Raw genomic sequence first — 26,490 nt, 5'->3', positions numbered from 1 at the left:
ATATAAAATAAAATAAAACCTCTCAACTTTCCCACATAATCTCAATATATAGAATTATACTATATGTTATATTCCTACAAGTTGACTGGTCTCTTGTCCAATATGAGCTCTTGAACATAATTCTTATGCTTCGCTGGTTGTTTATATTTCTAGTTTGTCATATATTTAGTTTATGTTTTTAAAAGTATTTGATTGTTCCAAGATAAGTTCTGCAATATTGCAAAAATCCTCTTCGTTAAAGTCAAAATCCCAAATGCTTATACTATTATTTTCATCTGTATTTGAGTGTGTTTACATACTTATATATTTATATTTTTATTTTAGAATTGGATTAACTTTTCGTTGATCTCTTGTAGCTTTACAGACATTTAAGGCCTTAGCAGTAGGCGATTTGAGGCTGGATCATCCCCAGCAAAATGACAAAAATGCATCTCTCTTGTTGGCCACCTACTTTACGACAATGATCTATTGTTTTGCAAGGAGCTTGCCATGAAAACAATTGCAGATAATGTAATGCACTGCCTTGCTGATTACATTACTGGAAAAGGTGTTGATTGGAAATACTGTACAGGTGTTTGCACAGGCAGGGCTGCATGAACAACAGGAAAACATCCTGGTGTTGTCAGATAGATTCAAGAGAGGGCGCCAGACGCCAAGTGGACACGCTGTTTCTTACATCTGTCACCAGAACTGCATGAAGTCATGAATGTGGCTGTGAAAGATGTTTATTATATTAAAGGGGAAAAGCACTCAACTTCAAGTGTTTTGCCATTCTGTGTGAAAGACGTGATGCAGATACAGCTGTTGTACCAGAGTGAAATAAGGGGACTTTCAACAGGATGTGTTTGAACTGAAAATAAAGTTTCTTGAAGAGAAGCACTCCCCTCTTTCTGAGCAGTGCACTGATGGTAATGTTGTGCAAAACTGGCCTGATTTATCTGACCTGGCCTTTTCTTGAAGCCCTTCAATTTTGTCTGAAAACTAACAACACTAAAAACAATGTGCTGTTTCTGTCTTTCATGTTCTTTGACAAAGAAGGGGCTTATAATCTAAGAGGAAAGTTTAATTTAAAGAAACTGTGTTGGCCCCAATATGAAGAGTATATGTAGTTCAGCCTGTAGGGTGAATGGTTAGATATATTTGACCAATTAAATTAGCTCAATATATCAATATATCAAACCCAAATATCCAGTAAAATAAAACTTTAAAAGTTCACACAACCCTTCCTCATCCATACACCTCTTAAAAGCACATTTATATATAAATATAATGTGTATCTTTTTTAACTTTGTGTGTCTATGTTATTTTAGCTCCATATCCAGACCCTGCCACAAATTCACCCCACAGATTGAAATACATCATAGTGGTGTCAACACAGAGTTTCTTCAAATTAAACTTTCCTCACAAATTGTAGGGAGCAGATATTAAAATATTAACTACTCACTGTCAAAGAACATGCAAGACAGAAACAGTAAAGTGTTTTTAGTGTTGTTAGTTTTCAGACTAAATTGAGGGCTTCAAGAAAACACGTATTCTTTGGAACAGAAGAGTCACTGACGGATGATTTGACATGTTTTCACTCCTAAGTGAAATTTTGGAAGCCTTTCCTCATGTCAACATTATCCAGTGTTATAACCCAGTGTTTGATTCTGTTGTCATGAGAGTTTGCAGACTACTTCCAAGGGGACACACAACATGGAAAACCTTGGATTTTGGAGCCTTTCTCAGTGGCTCTGTCCTCTGTGCTGGAAAATGATCTGATGGAATGATCAAAAGACGGCAGCCTGAAGTTTCAGGTCACACAGGTTGATCTGAAAGTTCAGTCTGGATACTGGCTGTCAGTCAATACCCCCCCTCTGTCGAACAAGCAATCAATTTTCTGTTGCCTTTCACCACCATCTATTTATGTGAGTCAGGGTTTTCCATTGTGACTGTCATAAAATCAAAGGCAAAGAAACAAACCGAGAGCCAATTTGAATGTAGAAGACTTGATGACAGTATTTCCCAGAAGTCCACGTGTCTCACAGAGGGAAAACAGAATATATATATTGTTTTTTTTCTTATTTATTTGTGGAAAGTGGTCCTCAGAGATTTTTTTAAACAATTGGATAAAGCCATGAATTGTATAAGGTTAAGAAGTCAATTTAAGATAAAGTCAAAACAACAGTGTGTTTTGGATAATAATATTAAAATGCGTATTGCCCACTTCTAGTAACAGAATGGACCTACACAAAATATATATTTACCTAACAGCAAGTTATAGTAAATAGAAATAATAATTGCAACTATGATATCAAGAATTAGGCTAGGCCACTCCCATGTCAAAAGTTGACAAATCACTTACACCTACACTACAAAGAGGTAAATGAATAACTGCCTTATCCACCTCTATTTATGAGGATGAACGAGCACCGGACTTTCTTTTCTTTTCAACAATTAAAGGAGAGATTCATTATTTTTCTGGTCTGTTTTAACATGGCAATCAGGTACTCAGATGAACACAGAAAGCGTTTTTCTCCCTGTAATTGTTCCTCCTGTTCATACTGACTATTAGATGTGCTTTCATGGTAAGTGATGGGACCAAAGTCCAATGTGTCTACACAGTCATTTTGTGTAAAAGTGCATTTAAACATTGATCTGAAGCTTATATGAGGGTTCATCAGTCTCAGTTATTCTACCATCTTTTACACCCACGCACATCCGCAACCATGCATGTACAAAAACAAGCTCAGTTCTGCTGGTAGCATACTATTTCAACAGCCTACTGTTTTTCTCAACGTGAGAACCTGAAATAGAGATACCCTGCTTTCCTTGGAGTTACACCCATAGACAGATTAGTCCACACACACCATCACCGACATGAGGATGCTCACACAACCAACCCAAACCTAAGCAAACTTAATGAAAGAAGCCACACAAACAAACACACTCAGAGCATGTGAGTGATTGCCTACCCACTAAATATACAGTTATTCATATCAAGTGGATATCTGCCACATTTACAGTATTTTTAGCATGAGATTGCCTCTTTGTGTTTCCTTGGACGGCGTTGAGCTGCAGAGGAGTAAACAAACAGTTGAAGTTTGGCATTAAAAAGGATGTAAATCAATTAACCCTTACCCTTTTTTGCACAGAAAGATGACTGCAGATTTTGGCCCCCATCACTTATGTTCATTGTCATTACATCACATTGTAAGTGCACTACGAAGGGAAATTTTGTATGAACAGAAGGAATGATTACAGTAAGAAAACCCTATGTCAATGTTCATTTTGGCACCTCACTATTTACTACTAAAAAACAGATTTGATAATTATGAACCCATCTTTTAGAGGTGTGTAGTAGTGAGAGAATAACTGAGATTGATCTGAATGAATGCTGCTGGGAACTGACCCAAGTTTGTCAAGTCAATAAGCCCAGGCCTGAATCATCTCAATGCGGGGTTTATTGTCCAGTTGAGCTGGGATTGTTCGCTTTAATGACAGTAAACCTGCTCTAATACAGCTTTTGCGGGGACAACCCATAAAATGTAGCCACTTTTCTGTAGTTAGCACAAATTAGTTGTCAGTTAACCGTCGCTGTTGCCATGGAGCCGAAGTAGAAGGCGGTGGGCGGGACCTCACCGGCTTCTTCTCTGATTGGTGCAGCGTCCAGCGCCTCTTTCCTCTAATTGGTGAAGCATCCAGCGCCTCTCTCCTCTGATTGGTGGAGTATCCAGCGCCTCTCTTCCTCTTCAATGAGCCCACTGAGAGGTCGGCTAAAGCTGAAGCTGTTAGTGCCTTATCTCAGCTATCCTCATCGGTAAGTACCACCAAATAACTTGAACATTTTAAATATGTTTTCGAAGACATTTTTAGCCTGGTGTTGCAGGTTGAGTATGCACACATCGATAGTCGTGCAGCGGGTGTGACTATCGCTTTAAATCAAGTGAAATAGACAACACCAGACAGGTAACGACCCATACTAATGATTATTAGTAGCGTAAAAGCGTCATATAATCAGTGTCAGTGGTTTGCAGAAGTGACTTACCGTCTACTAAGGGATAGTAAACATACAGAAGGTTGGCGTTTGACCAAGTTTAATCGTGTTCATGCCTGTTTTTTGGGGTTTTGCTTGCAGGACCCAACTAGTCATGAGTAGTGTGCATATGTGGGTGACGCAACACGGGTACATGATGTCAATTACGATCTCTCTCTCTCTCTCTCTTATATATATAGTTTGTATAACTTTGTTATATTTGCTTTATGCAACGCTTTGTTTTTTTTGTGCACACACGACTTGTGTTTATATGAGATGAGCTCTGTCGATGCAGACACATTAACACATAGGTATTTCAGCCAATAGATGTGTTTGCTGCTTCACTGGACACAAGACATCCACTGCATACAGGGCTTAGTTACACAATGAAATCTGGCAGCTGCGGGGAAAATCACAGGCATCACGTTTAACCGACAAAGCTCAGCTCGGCACTCCCAATGATAATTAGATTTCCCCACAGATGACTTTCTTAATGTTTGCCATGACATGTCGTCTGACATCTTTTAGCCTTAAGTCTCTATCACGTGGTCAAAAGAATTATTGAAACAAGGTTTTCTCCTGTTTATACTGGCCCCAGAGGATCACTGCAATGTAAGTGAGTGAGTAAAGTAAGTCTTCCTCCTGTGCAAGAATGTGTTTAAAAGTTTATGTTAAGATAATATGAAGGTCGTCCTAATTAGTCAAATCTAGTATCTTTCAATGTTAGTATATTATAAAGCCAAAGTCCCTCTTCTTCTTACTATACTTCCATTACAGCTCAACAGGGAAACACTGTTTGAGAAAACACACATTTGAGGGAATTTGATGTTAAAAACACTGTAAATGTGGCAGATATCCACTTGACATGACTAACTCTGACTACTTAAGCTTCAGATAAACTTTGAGTTATGTATTTTTGCACAAAATGACTGTGTGGAAATATTGTGGATTTTGGCCCCCATCACTTTAATTGAAAACACCTTTTGAAGTGGATCTTTTAATAGTCGGTATGAACAGGAGGAATGATTACAGCGAGGATAACCTGACTGTTGTTTTAAGACAGACTAGAAAAACTGTGAACCTATCCTCTAAGTCCTGTTGAAATGCTCTAGTTGTTTTTGAGCATACTAACTGTACATATATTTTCTTAGCACAATGACAACGCTGTCTCAGACAAAGGAACTCTTCCGGAGAGCAGACGCTGTCTGTTTTGATGTGGACAGCACGGTCATCAAAGAAGAGGGCATTGATGAACTTGCCAAATTCTGTGGTGTGGGAGATGCAGTCACTGAAATGTATGTGTGCACATGCTGTCAACATCACATTAAATAGGGGACAGAAAAGTTTTACAGTTTTATTGCATATGCTCATATCACTGGACTTGTTTCAAATAGTATACAATCTCTTTCAAATTTCAGGACCCGCAAAGCCATGGGCGGCTCTATGACTTTTAAAACGGCGCTAACTGAGCGTCTCTCCATCATCCGATGTTCCAGAGAACAAGTGAACAAACTGATAACAGACCATCCACCTCAGCTGACTCCAGGTATCAGGTAAGTGTGAAGAGTCCAGTCTGACCTTACATTCAATGCAATCCAATATCACTGGAAAGCAAAACATGGAGCCTCATTAGACTAAATTCATTATATTCATAAACAGACATTTGAATGCCGGAGTGCATGTTAATTATTGTGGACATTCAGTTTCACTATGAGCCCAAAATGGACTGTTTTGTACTGACGATTAGAAATTATTTGATACGCTTAAAATGTGCTCGTTTTGGGTTCTCAGATGTGAGGATTCAAAGCTGTTCTGTCATTCATGATAGTAAACGGAATATCTTTTTAAAAATGTTTAACTGTTGATTCAATAAAATAAGATATTTGAGGGATTTTCACTAATTTTTAATATTATTTACACATATTTAACCAATTGAGAAAATATTGTCAAATTAATCACTAATGAAAGTAATTATTTGCCGCCCCATTTTCTTTAAAGGGACACTCAGTTCATTGTGAGGACTACTATTCAGCCTGAGAAAACAGTATTATATGTCTTCTTCAGTAGAGATGTGACGTTGATTTTAGCTTTAGCCTTGAAGGCACTGAGGAAAAGATGCTGGAAGGGAGTATGGGAGAAAGTTGTTATAGAGTTGCATTATGGGAGGTGTAGGACCCTACACCTCCCATGTATGTAGCTTGGCACATACTAGGGACTAAAAGAGAGGTTATCACTGCTCTAAGTGAGTTCAGTACTAAATTGCTGTAGTACTCATGGAGCTATGACAGTTGCTGACATTGGCTAACAGTGTAGTGGGAGTCAATGCAACTTATCTTGATATATTTTTGAAATTAGGTTTTACCACTACGTACCGGGCAAAGTAAGAAAAAACTGCATCCCTCTATATTGAGTGAGTGTAACTGGCTGTTTGTCTTTGTGCAGGGAGCTTGTGGACCGTCTTCACCAGCGTAACATAAAGGTGTTCCTCATCTCAGGCGGCTTCCGCTGCATCGTTGAACATGTGGCCACTCAGCTAAACATTCCTCTTCATCATGTTTATGCCAACCGGCTCAAGTTCTACTTCAATGGTGAGAGCTGGAGTCTGTTTCTGTGATTTTCTAGGGTGGAGCATCACAGTCCACGTCTGTGTGAATTAACAAGACTTCCTTCGTCTACCTGATAATGTCAAAATGTATTAACTATTAATCTGAAATCAAATCTTTTTCTTCATCATCTCTTGTCACTTTGTTGTTGTAAGAAGCTGCCATGCTACAAAGCTAAATTAAAGTTGTCTCTGTTCAGGAGAGTATGCTGGTTTTGATGAAAGTCAGCCTACAGCTGAGAGTGGTGGAAAAGGAAGGGTCATCAGCGCGCTGAAGGAACAATATGGCTTCAAGACTGTGGTGATGATTGGAGATGGAGCCACTGATCTAGAGGCCTGCCCTCCTGCTGTAAGTGTTTGCATCACATCTTATACTGCTTGTAATTGTCTCCAAAGTTAAAGGCCCAATATATGATTTTTCCACATTAAAATGTCTAAAAATGACTAGATCTGTTATATATTTGACTGAGATGTGTACTTACATTATCCCAAATGTTTCCACCAATATTCAAACCCACAGGAACCTGTCATTTTTATTTCTATATTTTTCATTTGCTCACCTGTCAGGCACCATATCCCCACAGTGTTATGATAGACTTTTTAGATCTGTCGTTGGTTTCTTCCAGTTAAAAGAGTTTTTCCTTGCTCATGTGGTAATGTTGGGTCTCTTCTAAAGTAAATTAAAGTGTACGGTCTAGACCTGCTCTGTGTAAAGTGCCCTGAGATAACGTTTGTTGTGATTTGGTGCTATATAAATAAAGATTCATTGATTGATTGATGAACTCTATCTTTTAATCGATTAAGTATTTTAGCCATTGGATGTCTGGATCTTAAGTTAAGAAACAAGCTGAGTAAACATTCAGCTCAGCTCACAACCCCTCCAGACATCCTCTGTCTGCCGAACAGCGTCAGAGAAAACTGATTTTTAACGTGAAACCGCTTTATTCAGTTATTTTGCCAGTTTTAATCACTGGGTCTGTTTGTTTTGGAGAAGAGGAAACCAGATAATAAAACTGAGACAACAACTCCCATGATCCCACATTACCTCACATCATCATCAAAGTCTATCTTTAGTTATCATTTTGATTGAGAGACCCCTAGTGGTGGAAAAGAACATATTGTGTGTTAAAGTAAATTAACATTAATTTAAAGTAAACGCATGCATGTTTGACGGGGGTTAGTACTGTGTGTCCTTGGAGAAGCAGGAAAGTATATAACATGTTTGCATTTTGGCAAATGACAAAATGTAACAAATTGGAAATACAGTGTGCAAACGTTGCATTTCTCTCCCCCACAGAGTGCTTTCATTGGATTTGGAGGCAACGTCGTCAGGCCGCAGGTTAAGGACAGGTGTTCGTGGTATGTCTCAAGTTTTGGAGAGCTCCTGAAGGAACTGGAGAAGATCTAAAGATGCCGAAAGAGTACAGTTACTAATTTTAACATTTTATATTTGCACGTAATGGTGTGCCTTTTTAACGGTTTTTATCCAGTGCACGTTTTTTTCCTTAGACGCTGTCAATAGATTTTTATAATGAATGAAAATGTTTTCACTAGTGAGACCAATTTTACCTTCATGGGGCTGATGCCCTCTTGATTTTTATACTAGAAGATACTAAAAAAAAATAATCAAACAGTCTTATATGGAAGTTTTAGTGTTTTTGCATTAAAGAGTTAGGTAAGCTAACACAACTCTTGCATATTATGTCATGTGCAATGAGCGATAGAAATGTTTTCAATTCTGTATGGGTAATAAGAAATGTAACTGGACATGTCATTGAGTGTGGTGACTAGAGTCCTGCAAAAATCGGCATTAAACACAAGATCATGCTGTCAAAAAAAGGTGTTTGAACTACTTTAATCTGTGTTGGCGTTCTTGTCCTTCCCTCTATGCTGTTCTCTATGAACTGATGAACAAAAAGACAAAATATACATGCTTCCTTTTAACGATAAAATCTGATATTACAATATGTAGCAGCGTGACTGCCCTCTGAGTGCCAGATTCACTCATTCAATGATAGATAACACATTTTCACACAGGATCATTATGCCCCATTAAAACATGATTGATAGAAACCCTTTTTAAAACCAGGCATGCTGTTTAACACAGGAGAAAAGTAGAAGCCAAAGTTACAAACACAGCACCATGAAACATCAACATTACCATGACAGGGAAACCAAAGAACATCCACAAAAAACAACTAAAAGGAGTGTTTTGTAAAAAAAAAAAAACGAAAAACGAAAAGTTGTTTGATTTGTAACTGACCTTGATTAAAGTATGAAAACTGAGGTTTTCATCATGAATTACGGCTGTGTTCTAATTCTTATACAGAGGCTTTCTCCATTCACTCAGCAATGGTGAGGCTTCCTTTTCTCGGCACACCTAAAACAGATAACGTACTCCAAATTTACATTAAATAAATAAATAGCCACTGCATTGTGCAGTGAGCTTCAGCAGTTTTGTTGACCTGTCTGTCCTCACACGTACACATCACACAGCTGCTTCTTTTCAAGTAACTTTGGTTCTAAACATGGACCAGTTTCAATTTGGCACGGGACATTGGACAAAATGATGCATCAGGAGGTTTCAATGGGCCAAATTTACTCATCCTGCTCCAGAAATAAAAGGAAATGGATTGTGTCCGGTGACATTTTATAACAATAATACAAAGACAGTAACAGAGAAGGGATGTGGATTGGCAGCACTGCCAGGAGGTTGAAACCATGATAGTGATGCTCTGGATGGATGTAACATTCGAAAGGGTGCCACTTGATTTGAGCTTCTTCTTGTGTTGTTTCATTTCAGCGGGGAAGCCTTTGTTGGGATCATAATCCTGGAATCCATATGCTGAATAAGAGGAACTGGAGAAAGAAGCAAGCAAATCAATATGTTTTTCTGTCCACAGTTTAAAGTCCTTTTGAAATCTATTTCGGTTCAATATCCTGTTACTTGACAAATGGAGTGACGGCCTGATAAACAATGAGATCGCATTACTTTGAGTGGGGAACAAGATTTTCATTTTTGCTCACCTGTATAATACACCACCTCGTCCCAGCCCTCCTGCTGCCAGGCGCCGTTCCGTGTGTCTTCTCTGGACTGAAGATCTTTATAGGCTGCAATCAACAAATCATACTCATTTCAGAACTGCTATGAGTGAACAGAGTCACTTCACTAAAAGCCAGCTGTTTTGCATGATTTGTGGCCGCAGCTAACAGTTATTTTTATTATCAATTAATCTGGTAACTATTTTTCACTTCACTGATTAATTGTTGAAGCTTCAGACACTTGGATGCAGCGGTATTTAGTTGTAAAACACATTGACGTATTGTGACCCTAAAAAATTAAGGCACTATGTTTAAAGTTTTAGCAAAGTTATTTTAATTATGAATTATAAGATATTGCTAATAAAATAAAAGTAAACTGCACAAATCCTATACAACAAAAATAGAACACCACACTTATAAAATCATCATTACCATCCTCTAGTAGTGTTAACCAAGTCTGAACCAGTTCACCCTGGTGGTGGGCAGACTGATTTTATATTATTATTAATGATTTTACTCACAACCCAGAAAAAATGTGTCTATGAAACTACAGATTCATAGTATGAATTGTGGTTTATTTGGTGTGACATTTTAATTTTTGCATCATTAGGCCACCGTACAAAATTAGGTGCGCTAGATTCTCCACTGCTCCTACTTCGGGCTTTCAGTGGACAGACCTGAGGTCAACCTCCCCCTGCTCCTCTCCCCCTCTCCTACTTCTGACTGCGATCTCAGCAGGTAGAAGCTGATAGTTCACAAACTAGAAGTAGGGTGCCCACTGCAACAAGGTAAACTGATCCACATGGTGATATTATATCATTGACGGGACGTATAAATGAGCGATAGAAAACCGATTGAGAGTTTTTTTGTGTGTGTGTGCGTGCCTTGTGCTGCCCCCGGCAAGATTTTTTCAAAGGTGGCAAAGACTGGAGAAAATGTGGTGTGGAGCGTACAGTTTGTGTGCTCATGTCTTCAGCAGGGAGAGCAGCCCCCAGTTAGCTCCGGAAAAGTCATGCAGCAGTATGTGTTGGCCAGCTGCTTTTGTTTGTTACTACTGGAGTTCACCGCTCTGCAAAGCATGAAAAACACGTCTGATGACGTAACCGACAATTTCATTCATCAGCGAACTAATTTTGTCATCGATGTTTGTTGACAATCAGTGATACTGCTGGCTGCTCCCGAGAGCCTTGGCAATTTTGGGAGAGAGGGAGGCCACATGCGTTCTGAGTTAAGTAAATTTGTATATGGTGGGGCGCCAACACTGCTTCACCTGCTGGGAGTAGATGGAAGAATGATGGGAAAGAAAGGTTTGATGTGTACAACTCCGCTTTTAAAGGTCAAAACTGGTCTTGTTTCTTTAGTCTCCTTTGACAGAAAACTGAATATATTTGGGTTGTGGACAAAACAAGATATTATGTAGACATCACCTGGGGATTTGATGTTTCTCCCCATTTTTCTTGCATTTTCTGGTAAAACTGATCGATTATTCTAGTTATAATCAATAGTTGCAGGCGTAAGAATCACTGCTGTACACCTCAATTTTTACATTGCATTGACATCCCTAGACTAGTGAGAATTCTTTCTTTGCGACTACTGATGATTTTCATTATCATTTAATTGATTAGTTGTTTGGTCAGTAAAAGGTGAAAATGTCAAAGACCAGAAACTATTCAAATTTAAGATGCAGATTCTTTTTTTCTTAAGAAAGACGCAAAACAATTATTCAATGATCAAAATGGTTGGCACGTAGTTGGGAGCGAGGAAGAACTATAGGCTAGTTCTTGTACATTTCGAACAGTGAAAAGCAATAGTGAAATTACATTCAATTTAGGGATTCACAGGCTTCATTCCTTTGACACAGCTCAGTAAGTATCAGTAGGCATTTAGTAGACACACTCTGAGCCAATGTTTGGTTCTGGTATGCACTGTCAACATTGTCGTTTATCAATGAATACTATACTATATATGTGTTATCCTTTTCAGGGCCAAAATGTCACCATGGGTTCTTTTTAATGTTGCAAAGGGACATTTGTCTTAAGTTGGTTGACTAATCAACTAACCAGCAACATTATTTTTCTGTCAGCATGCAGTATTTCTGAATAAAGCTGGCATCTAACTTTACCCCAGAGGTGATGAACCATGTAGAGATTTCCAATCTGTGAGAAAAACCCTCCCACAGCTTCACTGTTGTGCTGACGGTATCCAATGGCCCTGGCCCTGCAGACAAGAAAAACTTCAGTCACAACACAGGCCAAAAACACCACAGCTACATCTGGCACAACAAGACCAGGTTTCCAACATAAAAGAGAGTATATTTGACCTGTGTTCAAAGAATGAATTTCAACATCCTCTTTGAATTTCCTCTGGACTGTTTTTCATTTACACAACAGGATTTTGTCTATTTTCTTAATGCAAGCTAGATAACTGTTGTCTTCCAAAGAAATGATTATCCATTGCAACATCACATCCAGCCATAAGATGTGACACCGTAACTTATTTTATACACGTTTAAGAAACTTAATACTTGCCAAGTCCATGTGAAATGAACGCACTAGTGTTTCAAATCTATTATGCTTTCCTCAAAGTAAACATGCACTTATTCACATTATAATCTATCTGGATGTAAAATTATGAAGCTCATGTTGTTGTAACTTCACAAAGGAGTTTAAACCTTGAACTATATAAATTATATTGAAATTGCCTTAAATTGCTTTGCTGGCATAATCTGCATTACTTTAGAGATTTGTTCAAACAAAGGCTGGTTGAAGTAGGCATAAACACAACATAAGAAAACTGTTTTTAGGAAAAAGAATGACTTTAGTATCATATTTTCATCAAAGATGATTATTTAAGTCACACATAGGAAACACGAAGCCTCAAAGGAGGAAAGCAACAGGATATTATTAAAATATCGTGTTATTTTAATAACAAAATAATGCAAATGATCTGTTGGCTGGAAAAAGACACCCAAGAGTTGATACCAAGTCAGGGGAATTTTGAGATGCTGGAAATTGTTGGCAAGTCAAACGTGGCCCTCACTGTAAAACTGGTCAGACAAGTACAAAGACCAACAAAGAAATCTACTGCTGCGGAAAAAGGTGTGTGCAGAAAGCTCACGTCTTCATTTTAATCAATTGCAATCAGCTGCATTACATAAACTGATAAATGTTGACCTGTTGGCAATGTCAACCTAATATATTCCAGGCTCATTATCCTAAACACTGCACATGAATTGTACTTAAAACTCCCCTTGAATTTGAATCTTGGCTCGAGAGCATGACAGTGCAGCTTCAAAATAGACCCTCTCTGTGGAATAGCTCTTATTAATGACAGCATGAGGGGAGAGGTTTCATGTAGTGCAACTGTTCTGTAATCACAGTTCAGTGAATCAAATGAGTTCAGGCTGCCTTACCAGTAATTACCCCACTCGATCATGGTTCCTGGCTGGAGGAAAGAAAAACACAATAGACTTTATTACAATAAAACATATATAATTCAGAACTTTCCAAAACTTTAGATGGATATCATAATTTCTTCTTCTTCTTTCCAGAGAAAACGAAATTAACACAAATAATGTAATGCAAATAACGTAATGCAGGTATTTTGTCATAGTGGAGATAAACTGGAATAATAACTACACCCGAAGACTTCTTCAATCATTCGCTGCTGCTTAAGACAACAAACGCCCTGCTGTCACTACAATGTAATCTCAGCCTGTGATGAGGGATAATAGCTTGCATTCATCACGTGTCGCAGGGAGCGCTGACCAAGAGACAGTTTTGCTTTTCAGATTAGAAAGAACGACTTAATCTGCAGGAGCTTGTGGGTTGTGTGTCAAGCATTATGTAGCAGAACTAAGACTTCTTTCAGTTTAACAATTTATGTTACAATCATGTGCCACTAGATTGCTGATTTCATCCTTGAGTCCATAAGTAGATACAAACTTTGTATGGAGTGACACACTGGGGTAAAAAAAGCACAAATGATGTCTGTTGAACGCTGAAGGCATGTGATTTACATGTCTGACAGTAGTTTGGCAAGCATGGAGGTAATGTAGAGGTCACAGAAGGTAAGCATGTGACTGAAACATCATTAGTCTAAAAAGGGATAACGTGAGCTGGAAAAGTGAAAGAGTAACGTTCTCCCTTTCCAACCACCAGCCCGGAAGCCTCAGATAACTGATTGTGTTTGCACTTGGTAGCTCCTGGTGGTGAATATGTACAACCATATGAAGTTATGATCATGCAAAAAACGACCAGTCAGCTTTCTCTGGATGAACATTTATAAAACATGCCGATTATTATCGATTAGTCTCTAATAACATACTTAAACAGTTGATTTTACATTAAAACATTTCCCTGCAAGTTTCAGGTAGACGTGGTTATGGTGTTAGCTGTTTAAAATTCTTTAAGCAGTTTTGTGAAAAAGCAGTTTTGCAGGGTATAAATGAAGAGCGAATAACTTAATATAAGCTGCCACATTGGAGAATATGTTTTTAAACTAGGAACGCTCTGATCTGACGTGCTCAATCAGTATTGTCACAAAAATATGGAACTTTTTAAGCCTATTCCATCTGCAATGATGTGACAGATCCACATTAAATTTATCAATGTCATTATAAAATTCAGTGTTTCCACTATCACTTAAATTCATACAGTCACAGCAGACTATTTTAGTGACTTTGTACTCCCTGGCCTTCATATTACTTTACATAAAAATGATTCTAGTGCTGCAGTGAGTCATACAGGTTTTAGATGTGGGGAAGGGAGAGCACCAGTATCGGATCAATAGTCTGTGTCAGCAGATAGTTGACGTATCAGAATCAGTATTGATAGAATAGTTTGGATTGCACACACATATGTATAGCACTAAAGATGAGATAAACTGCTGCTCTCGCACTCACCCGGAGTTGGTAGGACCTGAGTTCATAGATGTTGGGTCCCTCTCTGGGCACTGGCTCATTCCAGAAGCTGAATTCCAGCAGAAGCTGGTTCCTGCGAGACAACAGCATCTTACCTCGCTCCTTCCTGTAATCTGTGAACTCCTGTCAGTGAATGGACACTAATCAATAAACTTTACTTCGACTGACAGTGTTATTAGCACACCACTAAAGTATTAACAGGATCTAGGTGAAGGGGTCTTTACCTTGTTCTGCCTGAGCTTGTTCATCACCTCTGTCAGAGCGGGGTATCCACCTCTGTAACGCCACAGATGAACTGAGGAAAAAAAATCTGAACTTTTACAGAACGCAGGATCATCTGATGATACAGTAAAAACATCAAGATGTCAGTCGTATAACCTTTGACATAAATATCCTCCCTTTGTGAGAGCTTTAGATAAATACAGAACAGACATTTACTGTAATATATGCTTTTTTTCCCTTTTCAAATAGGTTGAGTATGAAACATCCTGGTAGAACATCTGGACATCAAAACCTCCATCAGAATCACTATTATTTCATATTCAAATTACAGTACCAGTCAAAAGTTTGACTGGAACACCTTTCTTATAACGCTAATATATTGATTACATGTATATATTAGCAGATTTGCAAAATGTGTAAATAAGACATTTATGCTGCTACCTTATACAGAGGATGCTCTCATGGTGCAACTTTGCATCTCTGTTAGAATTGTATAGTGTTGTGTTTGCATTGCTTGTACTGCTGGTATGATGACAATAAAGTTAATTCATTCATTCATAAAAAGTCCTGTTATACTGCAGATATTAGTAATCCTACCTGCCTGGTCTTGTTCTCCATACCAGGTATTCCAGGTGCCCACCAGCTCACAGGGGTAGTACTTATCAGCATGGATGGAGGGCAAAACTTCCTCACTGTGAAGAATGAGAAATATTTTCATTTAACATGCAAACCAAAACTGAAACACAGCACAGAGTATCCACAGATAACTAGGGCATTTGACATTTAAATCTGCAGATGAGTACACATTTACTTTTTAAACAACAGAATCTAAATCACAATCATGTGTCTTCCAGTCATGTGACTTCTGTCTCAAGTTGCAGGTCCCAAATTAGTCCCCAAATACAAGCAGAACGCCTTTCAGTCATCTTAAGTATGAGCAAGGTTGATCTGTGAAGGACTGGCGTCATGCCACCCCGTCAATCACCTCACAGGAATAGACCCCTGTACTCAGTTGTCCTCGTCTCTCACTTCTACTACTGCTGTCGCTACTTCTGCTTTTTAATTTAGAATTAAATAGCATTTATTCCTTTTACCTAAAGCAGTACCTCCTTTAACCTCAGCAGTAAAGAAAAGTGTAGAGGAGTTCATTGAAGCTTGGCCAAGGAGAATCAAAGTATTATCGATACTGATTCTGAGGAAACTGTCCTCCGTGGATGGTCTTTAAGCCTTCACAGATAGTACCACGAATACTCTATGCCCATAAATGGTCATACTCAGCATCTACGGTAATGTAATTAGCCTATTGGTTCGTTATTCTACAAACAAGGAAACAGTTACCCATCGGCGGCTTTAGGGAGTCAGACAGTCATTTCCTCTGACCTTAGGTGCCACAGCAATGTTATCAAAGTGTCTCCAGCATTCCCCAAAACACCACAGACAGCTGACTTCACCATCTCAAGGAGAGAGAGAGTATGGCTTTCTGCCAAGATGATAGTGCGGCCTTTACTGTAATGTCAAGGTCCATGCTTGACCCCAAATATGGAAAATTTCCTAACATGTTCATGACATTACACACACTGGATTAGACAATATTGTACAATAACACTCACCAGAGTTTGTTGTATGAGTCCAGGCACTCCGGCTTGACATTATGGACTGGAAAGAAAGTTGCATTCGATATTTATCTTTTCATCATTTCAGGATAAATGGTTTATTCTAGGGGCTGAATAATTAATCAAAATTTTATTTAAAAAAAAAAATCACAATATGGCCGACTGCAATTTTCAAATTGAAGAAGGTGGAATATTTGTTAAAGGTGAAATGTGTGTCAAAATACCATTTTAAATCAAATCCTGGTCTACATCATACACTACAGACTAAAGAAAACATCTGTTTGGTACATATCCCCACAAAGATCACACCATAATCATTTTAATATGCTTTTCAATGAAAATGAGAATAATGATGTAAAAATGCAATATTAGTCTAAATAATCATAATTACATATTTTTTTCCAGAAGTGTTCAGCCCTCGTTTATTTTTAAAGCATAAATCTTGAGAGGTCTACTTACACTGAATTTTGTAGAGGTTGCTCTCCTCATTTTTGGTCAGCAGGTTGGAGTGTGCATCTTTCCTGGGATCAACTTTCCTCACAAACAGTGACTTGAACCAGCTGTCCTGTCTGTTTCTGCTGCCTGATGTTGCAAACCCCCTGCTAACAAAGATGAGTACATCACCTGGATGAAGCCATGGCATGACTGACTGACTGTCTTCTCTCTCATGTGTATCTGATACTGTATCTGATGAGACTTGCACACATATTGAGGGACAGTGTACTAAGTACAATACTCCAGTCATAATACAGACTGGAATTGAAATGTCAGACCAATGCACTGTGATATCTGATGCATGTGAAATACAGCAGCATCAACCATCTCTTAGTATGTAGTAGTTTGTGGCTCATAGCACCTGACACAGGCAGGTATCAATATGTTCAATAAAGTTCCCAGATTGACCTTGAGATTTGAGATGCTCCGTAGCAAAATACAAAATGCACTTGCACTTTTTCCACTTTCACCAGTAAACACACGCAAAATGAATGTCGCAAAACTCGGGATAAATCATTTTAAAGGTGCAGTTTTCATTAAGTTAACGCTGAAGGCCACTGAGGACTGGCTAGCAGTCACACAGGCTAGCCCAGGCTCACCGTAGCTTTAGCTGAACGAAACATGCTTTCTGTTTATTTAAATACCAACACAGCCGACACCAGACACCCCAGAAATAAAAACTGAGCATGCACACTCATTACTAGCAGACCTGCTCCAAACGACGAGCTGTCCGGCCGACTGGGCCCTGCTTTTAGCCCGACCCAAACCTCCGCTCACTCTCTGAAGGACTCCAGTCGCCATCTTCAACTGGACTAGTACACAGAGCAGGAGCTGTTCCCTCTTCTGACCAGCAGGGGGCGGCGCAGCACCACGGCGCTCACACACACACACACACACACCTGCATCTATTTATTTATTTATTTATTTATTTATTTACACACACACACACACACACACACACACACACACACACACACACACACACACACACACACACACACACACACACTTGTGGAAGACTATTTTAATGTGTTTTTGGTTTAACTTTACTGGCTACAATAAATAACACACAATAAGAAAAATAAGAAAAAATATATAAAATATATAAAAATATAATGAATGAATAAAACAGACTAGTTAAATAGTTAAATATAGACTAACAAAATACACTCACTTGCTTGACTTTACAAGTTATGTCTTTACTAGTTAAGTCTTATTATAAGATAGATAGATAGATAGATAGATAGATAGATAGATAGATAGATAGATAGATAGATAGATAGATAGATAGATAGATAGATAGATAGATAGATAGATAGATAGATAGATAGATAGATAGATAGATAGATAGATAGATCCTTTATTTCTGCGAAGTATTTCAGTACTTTACAAAACTTTTCATTTTATAATCCACAAGTCAGGTCATGTATATAGAATATTATTGTATTTTTTAAATAATGTTATTGAAGTATATCTAGTTCTTGTTTTCCTTGTTTCCTGCAAATGGTATAATATGCAAAAATTCTCCTCTGGGGATCAATAAAGTATTATCTTCGACTGACTCAGACAAAATAATATATATAAAAATAAAATAGAATAAATTATACAAAAACTCAAAGATATAACCATAATTGTAACTATAATATACTATGCACTGAGTATACACTGTTCAATGATGTTAATATGTTGTAGTAAAGTACACTGTATATTAGTGCAAGTCAAGTGAATATTGATATGGTCATAAGGAGGATGTAAGAATTAAGTGTATGCAAAACATTAATAGGCTAATTAACAGAGAGAATATACTATAACAGTGTATACAGACAGTACTCAAAAGATTATAAACAGGCGAATTTGAAATATATATGATACATATATGTGTTGGATGTTATTTAAAAAATAGTCCAGGTGAGCAGTCTGTCTTCAGAGGAGTCGCCTTAGAGGAGAGTCACTGACTATGTGTTGTTTTTATAGTTTGTGAAAATTGATTGTAACATTTTGGTCGCCCAAAGAAGTTTACTCAGCGTTTGATTGTACTAAAACACCCTCTTAGGAGTCGGCTGTTCAGTTTTTAATTGTTTCAGTCCTGTTTTAGCGAAAATTAACTCTAGCATCGTCACGGTTGACTATGGTCATTTCTCATCACTTCTGACTCATAGATGCATTATATTAGATTCATGATCTGGCTTTAAAAATCAAAGATGGCTATGGCCAAGTCGCTAAACCCAAGGCTTCAAAACGGCAGTCCAAAAACCAATGGGTGACATCACGGTGACAACGCCCATATTATTTTTTAGAGTCTATGTTACAGACCATTTGAATGACATCCCCTTGAATCTCCTGTTAGCTTTGTTGCACCTTTATCACTCTAATTAGTTCAAGAAATCCAGTGAGCTCATTTCATGACAGGGCTTTCAACTTGTCAGTGGGGAAATTAGTAGGTGTAATTAATAAAAATAATTATGGTTTTGTTTGGTATAGATGATTTATAAAGCCATGCTAATGAGTTCCCTGGAGCTGGAAGAGTGTAGACTTTATTAACATTATTAACTACACCTGTGATTTTCCTACTATGATATGTTACGATGCCTTCTGTAAAAAGGCCTATTGTCTCTTGTAGTTGATATTAGCCCCCTCAGAGACATTCCTGTGAGCAGAGGTCCCACACACTGTTGTCTCTCTGCCCACAGTACATCTGTTATGCATCATATCCAACAGTAACATTTTTCTCAGCTGGCATTCCTTGAACAAATTTGTGCCACACAGGGGTTTTGGCACTCCCTTATACCATGCAACCAAACTTTAGTCAAACCTACATACCTTTATCTTGAATTCAAGCGGCGATTTTAAAGTTTACAAAGACACTAAATATGTCAAGCTGAAGTTTGGGAAAATATGGATTGAATGGTACAAAAAATGGAATATTTTGCACAGTGTTAACATTATGTAGCTAATAATGAAAGTTGTAACAAAGCGATATGCGTGTATATGATACTGTCAAAGAGTGTGGAGTAAGATGATTTCAATAACCTTAAAGCTATAAAAGCAATGTGATGTAAAGCTGCATTTTAAAGATTTAATGCTATACAATACAATGTAATATAATTTCATTGTCCACCTTTGTTGAAATTTGTCTTTCATGATAGCTCAGCAGTATCATCCAACATGAAGACATGAAACTTTAGAGATAACAGATGGAACACAACTTAAAATATAGACATGTACAGTCAAACAGAAGTTAAAAATGATAAATAATACAATTAATAACAGCTCAATTCAATTTGGGGGATGGTGTTGTGCATGCTGGATCATTGTCAAATGGTCATGATTTACTGGGACATTTGACTAAAACGGAATCATTGTTAATGTTATTAGTGACATCTGCGCTTTCATGACAAGTCAAAATGTCTGCTGTGAAAGATGCCGATAATATCAGTTATGATAAAAATGACAACAAGATACAAATTTCCAAAATAATTAATTGCACCTACATGAAAATTAATATGCATGGTCATCAAATACCTTATAATATACTACACCAGTTGAACAGATGGAGGCGCTACAACTCAATGCAATTTTAGAGACTACAGTCCATTTGGATAAACACTATGGACTATATTCAGCAGCGGGCATGGTGTAAAACAAACCTGACTACAACACAAGGATCATTTCTGGATCCAACATTAAATGAAAGTGGTAAAAATGGTAACCAGCAGCCTGAAATGGCATCTCCAAACAACCAGTGCATCACTAAATCCAGTCTTTGACACTGAATGAAACATACAACTCCATGCTCAAGTCTTCAACCGTGCACTAGCCATGCACAGATTGAAGATGAAAATGCACTGACACTGACATTTTAGTTATAAATGTAACATATTTAACAGATATTAACATCCTTTAATGTCATTGAGTTCAGAATAACCATGACACCAGATCACAGGATGGGTTGGCTTTAAAAGTTCCTCATACATTCTTTGAACTGGGTTTTGTTCCAGTATTTCCTGCACCAGTTGACCCTTGAAGCTAGAGATAGTCAGTTTTCTTAGGCACCTTAAAGTTTTACAAGCTGATATTTTGTGATTATTTTAATCAGTGTGTTTATATTATTGTTTTGTGTGAATGATCCGTCTTGTTCTAATCTTGTGTATGTAGTCATTTCTCAGGTCTCAGTAGATCTCATTGAGATTTCCCGAATAAATAAACTAAAATCTCACACAAGCCACATCCTGGAAGACCATAACACTTTTGGCAGGTGGTGTTGGCATTGCTGTAATACTGGCATCCAGCTTGTACAAAAAGATGATAAGATAAGATGCTGATCCCTGCGGGGAAGTTAAGGCCTTATTCCTAAAAGCTGTTTGTGTGTGTTATAAGACCTTCAGGAAGAATACATCAGAACTTAGTATCCAGTTCCACATGTATGATGGACAGGGTGATGGGGTTGCAACCATGGAGGAATTCAGTACAGTTGTGATTGATTTATTATTTGACAGAGTGACTATGAAACTAATGGGGACCATATTGCTAAAGCCCACTTGGCTTTAAGAGAAAGACTACTTACCACCAGTGGAATTCAGAAACTATGGAGGGATTTGTTTTAAGTTCAAAGACATGAATCATAAGGGAGTGTTTTCTTGGTGAAGCATTTTTGAATAACAAAAGGCGAAATGTGGATATGTCTGGGAATTTAAAGTATGATTGTATCCACAATTTTTCTCTTATAGTTAGTAAATTTATCAAGGTGGTTGATGTTGGATAGGAAACATTCATTTAACTTTCGCTTCAATAGTTAACAACGTCCAAGATAATGGTATGTTGCTCCTGTTTCCTATGAAATGAAACCTCATCACCAACCACAAGGTTTGAATGAAATGTCCAGTGCTGCTCTTCTGTTAAAGTGAGCATATAAAAAAAAACACCCTTTGGAAATCAGAACAGTACAGTTCCTATAATGTCAGTATTAATCTGAGTGACCTGATCAGTGTTTTTAATGAATGTAGTTCGATGTGGACTAGCTTCACAAAGGGTACATTTTATTAATGGAAGAAGTGAGATCAACATGTAACAAAGAGGCCCAGTTTCACTGCTCCAGATGTACTGTACATATACTGTACCTCATTACTGCTATAGTAAAATGTATGTTGTGGGGGCTTATCATAATGTTGGGGAACCTCTTGGTACAACTACAATGTTGTATTTTGCCAGTTAACATTCCGTCACCTTCATCAGTGGACAACCAGCATGTGGTCCCACAGGGCTCATTATTAGAGTCAATACTTTTCTTCTATTACATGCTCCAACCTGGCAGCTTCATTGTATGATATCACTTTCCATTATTGCCTGATAATGGCATTAATACCCAGTATCCCCACAGCATGAACAGCTTAAAAACATCCCTCTCGTATATCATAGAGCAATGCTTACCCTTATTACCACGATTGAGGTGCCCCTGAGCCAGGCCCTTAAACCTACACTGCTCTAGTAGAGCTGTGCATTGCTATAGCGTCCTTAGATAATTAAAGGTTATATTTATGTTTTATGATTTTTCCCAGCTCAATGAAAGCGAATCATTGAATAGTTGAATAGTTTTTCATTGAAACTGAATAGTTTTACAAAACATCCCCAATTCAAGGTTCACTTACTACCTTTTTAACTTGCTTTTTACAGGGATTTCAACTGTATCATAAGTTTTGGCACACTTTTAGGACCGCTTGTCCATGTTGGCTTGAAAATGAAGCATGAAAGTTTTTCTTGAACTTGGAAATATATGTTTGCCAAAACATTCCCAACTCAGCTTTTTAATAAGCTTTCAACATCGCACAAACCGATTCCCATCTCCACAACAACTTAGCAAATGTCAAGCCATGTGATACGGTTGAAAGTCATGAAAAACGCCAATAAATGGACCTTGAATTGGGATTAAAAGAAATATTTCAAAGGTCAAGGAATAACTTACATGTTTCAGATCTGAAATAGTCTATCTCGGCTCTTTGCTGGCCCTGCTGACCTTTGCAGAAGATCTTTCAAAAATCTTTTATAATAATTTTAATTTAACTGACATTAATCCTATTTCCATGTTGTTAATATGTTTCTTTTCTGTGTGCTCTCATGTCTTTTATATGGCACTTTATCAGTGGATAGCAGCTGTATATATTTTGCTCATCGTTCTTCTTCTCTATCATACAAGGTCATGCTGGAGCTGGTGGTTTACTTCCCAGCAGCTCCAAAGTCAGTTACAATATACTCAGATTTCACTTTACAATGAATTTCTCTATACCAAGGGTCAGAGAAGAACAGCTGTGAAAACAGCTGATATGAATCCTCCACTAATGCACCAGGAACCATGGATGCCATTTATCAGAGTTTAGAATTTTTTTTTATTTTTTTTTTTTTAAACCTGGTTGGTCTTTGCTCAACTCTCTTGAACCCACATGGCTAAATCCCTAACCCCAGCGTCTCGTATACAGTATGTACTGGGTGGATCTTCAGCAAATTGAATATCTCCAAGCCAAATTATCTAACCGGCTGTCTTTGCAGTTCCCTCTCCTTCCTCTTATTATCTTTGGCTTCATTGTGGACATGCTTGCTGTCAAAAGCTCTCCAAGAAAATGCTGTCGGACTTGTGAGAAAATACTTTGGACATATTGTTAATAGTCTTCACTCCTTATCGTGTGTCTGGGCACTGCACTGAGTAAATGCAGCACTACTGCACACAGTGGCACTAAAACATTTATAATGTCTGATGTGAATAGATTAATATTCTGGTCTGTGTTTATATTTAAATATTGTAATAAAGATAAGAAGATGACTATTGCCAAGAATTACCATAGTATAGTCAGATATCTGAAATGTTCAAGACTGATACATTGATTGTTGTTGCAGATTTTGACAGAATAGACATAGAATTTTCTCTTGGGCCTCACAAAGTTGTATATAGTGATGTCTGATAATCTGAAAGAACCTTGCAGTGAGCCAAACAATGACATATATACGGACTGTGATTCACTATGTCAGTCCAAGACTGTGGGCGTCCCCTCAGACATAGCTGGGAAAAAGGAACCCCCCACCCTTAGTTTACTTGCTTATAGTTTCGCTCAATTCCTGGATCCCTATGGGATCATGATTATGTTATTTGATTCTACAGACACACAATTCAGCCAAGATAGCCTGATATTGCTGTTTTGACATAACTTCAGATTACACCAAATACATAAAAAGGTCTGTCTGAAAGCATTTATTCATTTCTGACTCTGGGAAAGAGGGAAAAATTCTCCAAAACTTCGGTAAATTAACACAATGGTTCACACACTCGTATACAATCAAATTCCTGTGATGTATTGATAAATTTTAATTAAAAAAATAAGATAAGGTGGTAAATATTTTGTAGGATATATTTTAGGTAATCCTTAATATGCTGTGCTGTTTCCTATTAGTATTAGAGAGACTGTGGGAATTAACTCTTATATACTGTCCAGGGTCAAATTTGAATAATTTTTTACATTTGAGAGATGTAAAAACACCTTTTACCCCTTTCTTTTAGCCAGACTTTTCCTAATGTGAACCATGGTTTACAAAAATGGAAATAAAATGCATCCATTTTTTTTTTGTGCAGTTGATTCACATTTTTATGAATGTAAATGTACAAATTTAACCTTTGTTTAATTGAAAAAAATCCAAAGATTAGCATCATCTCCTGGACCATAAAATAATGATTGTGAATGTCTTTTAAACAGACAAAAGGATTAATCAAACTTTTATCAATGAGTGATGGGGAATTTATAAATGTGAATTGGTGTAGAGATTAATCACGAGTCAGAATATGAACAGTATGTGAGGGTTAAAAAGTAATTTATTGTATGAAACTACCTTACACTTGCCACTGCCACTGGCCCTTTAGGTATGCACTATTTATTGACACATCTGGACTTTCTTTTCTGAGTCTCATCCCTGTTTGCATCTATGTTTGGGCCAGAATTTTTAAAACATGGTCAAATTCAAATTTGTAATAAAACATTTTAATTGAACATGTTTCTCAGCCATGCAACTTACCGAAAGACTGATGATACTATTTACACAACTAACAACTGAGGAAAAGAGCCATTATTTAGGAAGGTAGCGTGGATGTCATAAATGAAAAGTTAGTTTAACTACATAAGGGGAAAGTTTAATGTGACTATGTGACAAGTGCAAAGTGAGATCAGTTGCTTGAGTTGATTTAAAAGCTGCTGTTCTTTGCCAAATATTCAAAGTCCTGCTGTTTAATGTATGAAGGAAATGGTGGAAACACATCAACCATACTATATAAGATTTATTATCAATTCATAACCATCATAAAAGGGTAGACATTTATATTCAATAGAAGACAGCCTCCAAAACTGCATGGTCTAAGCTTGAGCATATTCTCTGCTTTATGTGATCATTTATATCTTAAATTATTTTTCTATCAACCTTTGATAATGGACAGAATGGGGTCCTGGGAAATCCTTTGTGCTTACTGTGGTATTTCATGACGTTGAACACAGTTTATCCTTTCTGTCTCAGCTACTGCAGTGTTGCACTTCTTCTCTATATGCTACAGTAATACTCAGACATAAGGTCAGAGGTGTGAATGAAAAATTAAGTGGGCAGCACTCAAGGCCAAAAATAAGATTTTGTGAAGGCAGGAACAGTTTTCTGGAGCCAGATCTCCCTTAACCTATGAGATGTTTGTCTGGAAGCAATTTTCACTTTACATCATGTCTAAATACACACAGAAAGGTATCCACAGATCACAGCAGTGTTTTCTCATACATCACGTCACAGGCACCGAGGTTTGTCCACTCAAAAAAAGAGAATGGGCTGACTTCCCACTGCACAGCAGTGGGCATGTGAGAAAGAGAGAGAACGTCCATTTGAGATTTGATGGATGAATGGTGGGCCTTCCATTTTTTCTCTTCTTCTTTGTTCAGATCAAATATTTGCTGTTTTTTCAGACCACATGTCTTCTTATGATTTTCTTTGGAAGAGGGGAAAGTCATAATTAAATCAATCATTATGTCATCTGGCACATCTAAACTAATATATGTGCAGGCCTATTTTAATGTTTCTCATCAAAGCAAAGACATGAAAAAAGCTTTGAATATTTTTTATTGTTGTAAATGATATAGTGGAGATGAATTTGAAGATACATGAATATACTGCAGATAGTCACTTGGTAAATATGGGAATATCTGACCTCTGGACGCCCACTGCTGAACATCCTGGATTTGTGATTAGAAACCAGGGTCCTGCACAAAGGTACATGTGTCAGTAATTCCTTACAGAAAAATGTGCCACTGATCTGCAGCTATATCTGCTGTCATATCTGAGTCATTCATTCATTTTCCATATCTTGTTGTTCCTCTTCTGGGTCACAGGGGGCTAAAACCCATTACTTTTATTACTTCAATGATCTAATATCCCCAAGTGGATGAGTAAAGTTCTATCTATCTGCTATTTGGAAAAAATTGGTAATACATATGGACGGGTCATCATGTGATACTGATACTGTTTCATTTTAATTTGATGGTCGAATTTATTCTGATGAGTATTTCGCTCT

At 37.6% G+C, this 26,490-nt stretch overlaps 2 protein-coding genes across 3 annotated transcripts; one reads left to right on the top strand and one right to left on the bottom strand.

Annotated features, from left to right (window-relative positions):
- Positions 1-3,730: 3,730 nt before the first annotated feature.
- Positions 3,731-8,422, top strand: psph (phosphoserine phosphatase). The gene is made up of 6 exons (XM_062418792.1): positions 3,731-3,799; positions 5,167-5,310; positions 5,434-5,568; positions 6,458-6,603; positions 6,818-6,966; positions 7,915-8,422. The coding sequence occupies exons 1-6, from the start codon at positions 3,735-3,737 to the stop codon at positions 8,023-8,025; spliced, it is 750 nt and encodes a 249-aa protein (XP_062274776.1). The 5' UTR covers positions 3,731-3,734; the 3' UTR covers positions 8,026-8,422.
- A 129-nt stretch (positions 8,423-8,551) lies between these two features.
- Positions 8,552-17,712, bottom strand: LOC133980177 (protein NipSnap homolog 2-like). 2 transcript variants are annotated; one of them, XM_062418790.1, is made up of 10 exons: positions 17,620-17,712; positions 16,875-17,017; positions 16,413-16,458; positions 15,400-15,494; positions 14,805-14,875; positions 14,563-14,703; positions 13,072-13,103; positions 11,782-11,876; positions 9,645-9,728; positions 8,552-9,476 (listed from the first exon to the last, which is right to left on the bottom strand). In XM_062418790.1, the coding sequence occupies exons 1-10, from the start codon at positions 17,709-17,711 to the stop codon at positions 9,412-9,414; spliced, it is 864 nt and encodes a 287-aa protein (XP_062274774.1). In that variant the 5' UTR covers position 17,712; the 3' UTR covers positions 8,552-9,411. The 2 variants fall into 2 exon arrangements, with proteins under 2 accessions (XP_062274774.1, XP_062274775.1); XM_062418791.1 differs by having other exon boundaries at positions 16,875-17,014; positions 17,620-17,711.
- Positions 17,713-26,490: the final 8,778 nt, after the last annotated feature.

This window comes from Scomber scombrus, chromosome 5 (assembly GCF_963691925.1).
Source record: "Scomber scombrus chromosome 5, fScoSco1.1, whole genome shotgun sequence".
Taxonomy (NCBI): Eukaryota; Metazoa; Chordata; class Actinopteri; order Scombriformes; family Scombridae; genus Scomber; species Scomber scombrus.
This window is presented reverse-complemented; position numbering and strand designations above follow the sequence as displayed.